The sequence below is a fragment of the Epinephelus moara genome, chromosome 11 (assembly GCF_006386435.1).
Source record: "Epinephelus moara isolate mb chromosome 11, YSFRI_EMoa_1.0, whole genome shotgun sequence".
NCBI lineage: Eukaryota > Metazoa > Chordata > Actinopteri > Perciformes > Serranidae > Epinephelus > Epinephelus moara.
In genome coordinates, this window is record NC_065516.1 from 7,549,166 (window position 1) to 7,558,051 (window position 8,886).

Below are 8,886 nucleotides of genomic sequence, written 5' to 3' on the forward strand. Positions count from 1 at the left end.
GCTACTGTGGTACAATATGTTGAAAGTATGTATTAATATCTGGCAGTATACATGTGTGACAATAGTCATATTGTCCCTCCATAAACCCTCCAACCGTATCACCATTCAACCAAAGCAAACCCAGCTGTCACCTGAGGCATAGAGGAGGACACTCCAGTGATGATGGTGGACATGGTAAGCACTGTGGTTATACCTGCAGGAGGAGAGAGCACAGGTGATTTTACATTACAACAAATCTTTGTTAAGTGTTGGTATGGTAGATACTGAAGCCAGATAAGCCTTCAGTGCTCAGTGTCAATACTTCATGTTGTAGGAAGGTTTATATAATTACTATGTGAAGGGTAGATGTCATTTACATCAACATTCAAAGACAAAGAAGAATGACTTTTTTTGTCAAACACGATACATTTTCTTTAACTATTTTAATTCAATTTTTATATTATGTTTTTTTATTTTAGAGTTAGAAATAGACTTTTCAACCTTCGAAAATCTTAATTTTATACTATTTCGTTCACTTAGATTAGTAGTACTTTTTTTTTTTCTGGCGCAGTGGATATAAAGCAGAAGGAATAAAACCAGAGTGGTAATGTATTTTGTTAAGGAAAAAACACTTAATTCAACATTGTCTTGTCATTGTCTTGACTTTTAAATCTATTATAGATCCTTGTGTAACTGAAAAAATGAATAACTTGTACTTAACACAGACTGGTTTTCGTACAGTATATAAATGAAATATTTACTGTATAAGTGCACCTGCGCTGTGTCCCAACAATAAAAATATGTTCACAAAGTCACATTAAGGTTTTCTCCTCCCAAAAAAAGCTGGTCCCTGTAAAGTAAATGATGAAATTTTAGGGTTCAGACTTTTTTGGTTCATGTTAATATGAATGTTTGGTGTTACCCAGAGAGACACGCGCAGGAACAGCCCTCCTGTCGATCCAGAAGGAGACCCAGGACAGGACGACCATCAGCATGGTGGGGAAGTATGTCTGCAGCATGAAGAAGAAGATGTGCCTCCGCAGGATGAAGTTAATGAACAAACGATTGTACCAACCTGACAGACAGACGGGGAGACGCTTATTGTTGAAATCACCTTCATTAGTTTGCTGCTATAACATCCAACTCAGGTCAATTCAGTTTTACTTATGAGGCTCAAAATCACAAATTACAATTTGCCCCAGGTTCTTTCCAGCACACAACACCCTCTGTCCTTTGACCCTCACTGCAGATAAGGAAAACTCGACAAAAAAAAAACTAACGGGGAAAAAATGGAAGAACCCTCAGGAGAGCAACTGAGGAGGGATCCCTCTTCCAGGACGATGAACAGACATGCAATAGATGTCTTGTGTACAAAACAGATCAACATAACAAAATTAAAGTAAAGCCAATCCATGTGACAACATGATACACAGAGGGAGAGAGAGCCTCCACTCTTCTGGTTTCAGACTTTCCACCAGATGTTGGAAACTGGCTGCAGAGATTTGGGAGCACAAAGGGTCAAACAAACTGCTGACACAAAGTTGGATGAACACTTGTCACCTATTATAATTTTTCACAACCTTTTTGACTGGAAACAATCTAGAAAACCACCTTGAACCTACATCTGTCTATGTTTTCTTACTAGGTGAACCAGAGAGTGACATATATTTCCTTGTTTGATCTGTATACTTTTCTGAGGCCTTTAGTGCTAAAAGTGAACAGTCATTTTTTAAGTTAAAAGCAAAGATTAAGGTTAGGTTAGGTTCTTTAATGTCCCCAGGGGGATAATTGTTTTCACACATCATCAGTCAGGTTGGTTTCAGGGCAGCATACACAAACATATAACAGATAACAGACCCTCTTCCCACATATTCCCCAGATAACAAATAACAAATACCCCTCTCCCACACATACCACAGAAAACCATATAAACATAAACATGACATAGACAGTGTACAGGGATGAAATATTAAATCTACTTTTTTTTGTTTAGGGCTGTGATGGCTGAGGGGACAAAACTTCTTTTAAAATGGGCTTTTTTCCAGTCCAGTACCCTGTATCTGTGGCCAGATGGGAGAAGTATGAAAAATTGGTTCAGGGGGTGGTCGGGGCTGTTTACTATTGCACGTGCTAGGCGTGTGATGGCAAGTTCATTTGCTTCTGACAGGCTGGGGGTGGGGAGGTTGATTATTTTGGATGCTGTGTGTGGGATTTTGAGGAGTCTGTAAAGGAATGTATGAAAACTATATCTTCTTGAAGTAGAACTGTTTTTTTTTTTACCTCGGCAGAGGTGGAATTTAGATCTTTTACTAAAGTACAAATAGCAACACTACAATGTAAAACAATCTGACCTCATTGTTTTCCCAATTTGCGGACATTTTCGGCCACTGTTCTTCTTTTTTGAGTTGCTGCTAGCAGCTACTTTTTAAACCTCCCACAGTGGGTTGCATGCATAACACGTTGTCAAATCATCACACCCATGATCTCTTCCTGCCGGCTGTCCCTTTTATCCAGACATCATTTCAGCACTGTTACTACCTCCGATCCCGGCCCAGAGGCAAGACAACTGTGTCCCTCCGTTCCATAATCATACCTTTAATACAGAACTGCGAGGCCGAATAATGGCGCGATATTCCCACCTTGAACAGGCAGTGTAAAAGGGGCTATTGTAATGTTTAAGTGAAAATGCATGTATTTGGGAAGTACTTGATGATTGAGACCTGGATTTTTCTGCACGAGATGTGTGAGAGTTTGTAAACAGGTGTTTTGATATATATTCAATTTATGAAAAATGTTTCCCTTTTTTGAAATTTCCAGTAAAAGTACTCGTATTGCAAAATGACCTGTATCAGAATAATGTATATTATATTTCTGGATTTTAATTGTTGATACATTAATGTGTTCATCACTTTAATGTTACGGCTGGTGAAGGTGGAGATCATTTTAATGACTTCATATACTGCTGGGTAGATTGAGCCACAATAATCTGAATCTGCAAAGTAATTTAGGTTATAAAAGATATGTAGTAGCATAAAATGGAAACACTCAAGTAAAATACAAGTATCTTAAAACTGTACTTAAGTACAGTACTTGAGTAAATTTACTTAGTTACATTGCACCACTGTTTATGTTGTTGTGTCACCACTGGTCTAATATATCTCTGTATGCTGTTGCATTCATATTTACCTTCGCTAGAACACTAAGGTTTGTAGACAGAAGTGTCCACATACTTTTGGCCAATGACTATAAACAAGTATGATGCCTCTTACATCACACTGCTTTGTACTTTCAGTAGTGAACCACTTTCTGCATCCCTTTGAAAACAGAAACCTCTCAGCCCTTTCACTGTGAATGTGGGGTATTACACTACAACACACACACACACACACACACACACACACACACACACACACAGACCTGTGCTGCTGTAGAAAGCCAGGCCACTAGAGGCTTGGAAATGCTCAATGAAGAACTGAGACAAGACGATCTCATCCGTCCTCAGAGAGTCGTTCCCATTCTTCCAGTAAAGCATCAGGTCGTTCTCATTATATGCATCTGAAGAGAGAGAGCAAGAGACAGAGAGAGAGGGAGGTGTTCAGTGTCATGGAAAATAGAGGGAACATGAGAGCTGAGAAAAGAGAAAGGATGTTGGCAGTCGTCTCAGTTTATCCTGCCATTTCCTTATTTTCAGAGGTGGAGGAAGTTATCAGATCTTTTACGTTAGTAAAAGCAGCAGTACCACGGTGCAGAAATACTTGGAGTCAAAATATATTTCAAGTGAAAAAAGTACAAGTACTCATTATGCAGAATGGCCCATTCCAGAATAATATACTACCAATATTATTAGTAGTAGCCAGCAGATATCTGAGCCAAGACTTTCTCTTACATGCACCGGCCATGTTGGGAAATCTCTACAAACACATATATCTGCACATGAACGCAGGTTTTGAAAAAGCTAATTTGTGGGCTAACTTGTAAGCTAACTTGTCATTAGACATAGAGTGCTCTGAGATTGAATTTGAATTTCCCCTGGTCAAAACTACTGGGGCTACAAACGGAAACCAAAATACTTTTTGTCTCATCACCTATAGTGGTACTATAATCAATTTTATATAATCATAATAATAATAATAATAATAATAATAATAATGATAAGTTTCTGGCTAGGGACTCCATAGAACTTCTGGGGGACTTCAATGCTCACATGGGCATAGACAGAAATGCCTGGAGGGGGGTGATTGGGAGGAACAGCCTGCCTGATCTGAACACGAGTGGTGTTTTGTTATTGGACTTCTGCGCTAGCCATGGATGGGCCATAATGAACACCATGTTCAAGCACAGGGACGTTCATAAGTGTAAGTAAGTACCAGAACACTGAGGCCAAAGATCGATGATCAACTTTATGGTCGTATCATCAGATCTGCTCCGTGTGTCTTGGACACTAGGGTGAAAAGAGATGCAGAGCTGTCAACTGATCACCACCTGGTGGTGAGTTGAATCAGATGGCAGGGGAGGCTGATGGACAGACCTGGTAAACCCATGTCCCGAACCTCCAGGGGGAGGTTGGTGACATGGAATCCAAGTGGGTGGATATCGTTGAGCAGTGGAAGGAGCACTTTGAGAAACTCCTGAACCCCGCTGTCATGTCCACTGTGGAGGAGGAAGAGCCTTAAGACTCAGGGGAACTCTCGTCCATATCCCTGGCAGAGGCTGCTGAGATGGTCAAAAAGTTCCCCAGTGGCAAGGCGCTGGGTGTGGAGGCTGACACTGATGTGCTGAAGGCTCCAGACATTGTTGGGCTGCCTTGGTTGACACACCTTTTCAGTGTCGAGTGGAGGTCAGGTACTGTGCCTGTGGAGTGGCAGACAGAGGTGGTGGTCCCCAATTTCAAAAAAGGGGTCCAGAGGGTGTGCTCCGATCATCGGGGTATCACACTGCTCAGCCTCCCAGGTAAAGTTTACTTCAGGGTGCTGGAAAGGAGGCTCCAACAGATTGTTGCACCTCGGATTCAGGAGGAGCAATGCGGATTCCGTCCTGGCTATGGAAGAGTGGACCAGCTCTTTACCCTTGTGAGGCTGCTGGAGGGGTCGTAGGAGTCTGTTCATCCAGTCTACATGTGCTTTGTGGACTTGGAGAAGGCCTACGACCAGGGTTGCTGCTATGAGCCATCTGGTCCCTGTATGACCAAAGTGAGAGCTGCGTCCACATACTTGGTGTGAAGTAAAACATGTTCTTGGTGGGTGTTAGCCTTCGACAGGGTTGTCCCCTGTCAATGATTCTGTTTGTGATAATCATGGACAGGATCTCAAGGTACAGCCGAGGTGAGGAAGGGGTCAGGTTTGGGGCCCTCAGAATTGCATCTCTGTTTTTTGCAGATGATGTGGTTCTGTTCGCTTCATCACACCGTGACCTACAGCATGCATTGGGTGGTTTGCAGCTGAGTGTGAAGTGGTCGTGATGAGAGTCAGCACCTCCAAATCTGAGGCTATGGCTCTCTGCCGGAAACCGGTGGATTGCCCTCATCTGTTTGGGAGAGTTACTGCCCCGAGCGAGGGAGATCAAATACTATCTCATGGTCTTGTTTACGGGTGAGGGTGGAATGGAGCGTGAGACGGATCAGTGGTTTGATGCGGCTTTTGCAGTGATGCAGGCACTGCGCAGGACTGTTGTGGTGAAGAGGCAGCTGAATTGGAAGGCAAAACTATCCATTTAATGGTCCATCTATGTCCCAACCCTCACCTATGGTCATGAGCTCTAGGTAGTTACCCAAAGAATGAGATCACAGATACAAGTGGCCAAAATGAGTTTCCTTTGTGGGGTGGCTGGGCTGAGCCTTAGAGATAGGGTAAAGAGCTTGGACATCCGGAGGGCGCTGGGAATAAAGCCGCTGCTCCTTTGCATCGAAACGGGTCAGTTGAGGTGGTTCTTGCAACTGATCAGGATGCCTCCTGGGCACCTCCTGTTAGGAGACGCCGGAGCAGATCAAGAACACGCTGGAGGGACTACATATCTCATCTAGCCTGGGAACACCTTGGGGTCCCCTAGGAGGAGCTGGAAAGCGTTGCTTTTAGATGAATAAATGGACTTTAATGTTCCAGCCGGTACAGATGGAGCTACTTTAAATTGCTATGTATTTTATTCTAGGAACCAATAAAGTTTGATATTAATCTATATTATTTCGTCATAATATATTGGTGGAATCAGTGGATGGAAAATATAGTGTAGTAGATGTATAAAGTAGCAGAAAATGGAAATACTCAAGTAAAGTGTAGGTACCTCAAAACTGTACTTCAGTACAGTCCTTGTAAATGTAGTACAGTAAATGTACGTTGTCATATTCCACCACTGTTTATATTGTTGTTTAGTCGTTGCATGTGTCGCCTCAGGATGTAAGAAGACGAGGGGAAGTGCAGCATATACTGTGTGCGTGTGTGTGCCCCTCACAGCTCTCCAGCTCCAGTGAGCAGTTCTGTGTGTCCAGAGGGAAGCTGCTGAAGTCCATCGAGCAGAGCGCCGTTACTGTGACCCTGAAACACCCGAAAAACAATATAAGCTGCCACTACAGTTACATTCATCATGTCCTGGATATATAGATGTCTCCTGCTGTTGCCAAGGAAACCTGAGCTTCACCTCTATCTCATACTCGTAATTTTTACATTTCAGTTGCCTTTATTAGCCAACCCAGTCTCCAAAGTAAATGTTGACACTGTACATTTCTGCAAAACACAGACATATATCATTTGTACATCATGTATGCAGCAGATACATTGAAGCTTTATGTTTCCTTATGTTTTCAGTTTTCAGTTTTATGTGTGACAATGCAATGGTTAACATGTGGTTACGTTTAGCACAAAAAACACTTGCTTAAGGTCTGGGAAACATCATGTTTTGACTTCAAATATCCTGTTTGGTCACCACAGCCACAGATGGAAATGTGCCATTCTCTCGTTAAAAAATAATTGCTTTGGTTGTTTGTTGGTTCTAACAGTGGTCTGCTGCTGTGTGCTGCTTACCAGCCATCACCCCTTAGTCTTACACCATCCACCATTCCCTCCACCTCCTGATGATGTAATCTTAAGTATTTCACTTTAGAAATGTTAATACATGTGAAACGTACAAATGTAACACATCCGTGGTTTGCAGAAAAGTGCAATGCTGGTACTTTGGTTTATGACCAAATTCCTGCAAAACTGATGTCATTCCTGTCAGCCTTAAGCAGGATTTATACTTGTGCAGCAGACCCTATGCCGTAGCCTACACACGTGGCCTATGCCAGTGTGAGCATTTATAGTTGTGTGGTGGTGTGTCTGTGTAACTCCGCAGTTACACTTCCAAAACAACAAATCTGCAGCCATATACTGGAGAGAACAGGATCACATTTGTTTGAGTGGACTGTGAAAAAGTTGGTGTATTTGGATGGCAGAAGTCTATTTCTGCAGCAAACACTAGAATTTGTATGGTTGTTGAATTAAGTCTGCAGATAAAGCACTGGCAACAACAGCTCAGAATGTCAAAACTTCACGTCTCCACTGTGCCCCCTACCTGACACTGTAGAGGATGTTTCCATCTGGGTAAACCCGCAGCATGATGTTCTCCATGGTGGTGTCATGAATGAAGGAGCGTTTGGAGTGGACAAAGAAGACGTCAGGGACCCAAATCTTCTTCACGAGCCTCGAGTCAAAAGTCCTGCTCTGATTGTTTCGGGACGGAAACGACAGCCGTTCATCTTTCCAGTAGTGACGCAGGTACAGAGTCATGGTAAAGTCCTGCAGGATGCAACACCAAAGAAACAACTGCTTTGCATCTCAGTTTTGATTTTTATATTAATGAACTTATTTTCTTTCCTAGACTTCTTTTTTCTTTCTTTTTCTGTATGTTTGGCTTTGTTTATGGCATGAAATAATGCTAAAAATTAAGCTTAAAGAAAAACACATTTAGCAAAGGGTTTAATCTAAGGTTTTGTAAACACATTATCCTGGTAAAATTAATAATATTTGTGAGTAAAGCAAAAAGAGTGTGAAGTAAAACAAACAATTTTATACAAAATGTTGCTTTTATTTGGGAATATTAGAGCTTGAAAAGGCTCAGAAATCAGTGTCAGTCATAAGATTAGATAAAAGTGCAAAAAGTCCAAATCTACACAAGAATATTTAAAAAAACAAATAAAATGCCAGAAAATTAAGTAAGTGTAAGTATAAACCGATGGACAGTAAGATGCATGTCCAAACTGCACACAAACCAAAAAAGGATACTGGCAATGTTAAACATGTTATTGGTGGGATTTCTCTGCAGCCTGACTGTGTCCAGCCTACATGCAGATTTTCACTGTTCCAGTTGAGGCTGCCATGACGACAATGTCCTCTGCTCCATTTATCTCTCTTAGCTGGAGGAACTCCATAAAACACTTGTAAGTAAGTAGCCGGTTGAGTTGAAAGTGGAGCCCATTGAGGGGTCATAGTCCAGACAGGAAGTGATATCAGAGCAGCCTGAGGTGGACATCATAACTTTTATTTAACCCGACTCATTTGTTTTATAGTTGCTCACTTTCTATTTGATTTTGGACAGATATGGAAATACATATTTGCCAGGTCATCCCCCTGTAAAAAAGTTTTATTAATACTTGTTTTTGTTTTTTTTAATGCTGTCTCTGGAATATATATAAAAAAGAAAAGTTTCTCTACCATACATCATTGTCACCAATTATTGCTACGCAGTCTTACAGAAATACATGAAATTGACACAAATTATGTAGTGGTGGGCACAAAATGTACTCGTACTCTTACTCGTACTCGTACTCGTCTTCCTCCGCTTATCCGGGTCCGGGTCGCGGGGGCAGCAGCCTCAGCAAAGAAGCCCAGACAGTCCTCTCCCCAGCCACCTCCGTCAGCTCTTCCAAGGGAACCCCGA

The 8,886-nt window shown here is 41.9% G+C and overlaps 1 protein-coding gene across 2 annotated transcripts in view; it reads right to left on the minus strand.

Annotated features, from left to right (window-relative positions):
- LOC126397736 (gamma-aminobutyric acid receptor subunit rho-3-like) overlaps positions 1 to 8,886 on the minus strand; it is a 59,750-nt gene that overhangs the window by 4,989 nt on the left and 45,875 nt on the right. For both annotated transcript variants that reach the window (XM_050056688.1, XM_050056687.1), the window contains 5 exons: positions 7,522 to 7,745; positions 6,424 to 6,506; positions 3,397 to 3,534; positions 902 to 1,054; positions 132 to 193 (listed from right to left, as the gene is read on the minus strand). In XM_050056688.1, the coding sequence (XP_049912645.1) occupies positions 132 to 193; positions 902 to 1,054; positions 3,397 to 3,534; positions 6,424 to 6,506; positions 7,522 to 7,745 (660 nt within the window). The remainder of the gene's footprint in view (positions 1 to 131; positions 194 to 901; positions 1,055 to 3,396; positions 3,535 to 6,423; positions 6,507 to 7,521; positions 7,746 to 8,886) is intronic.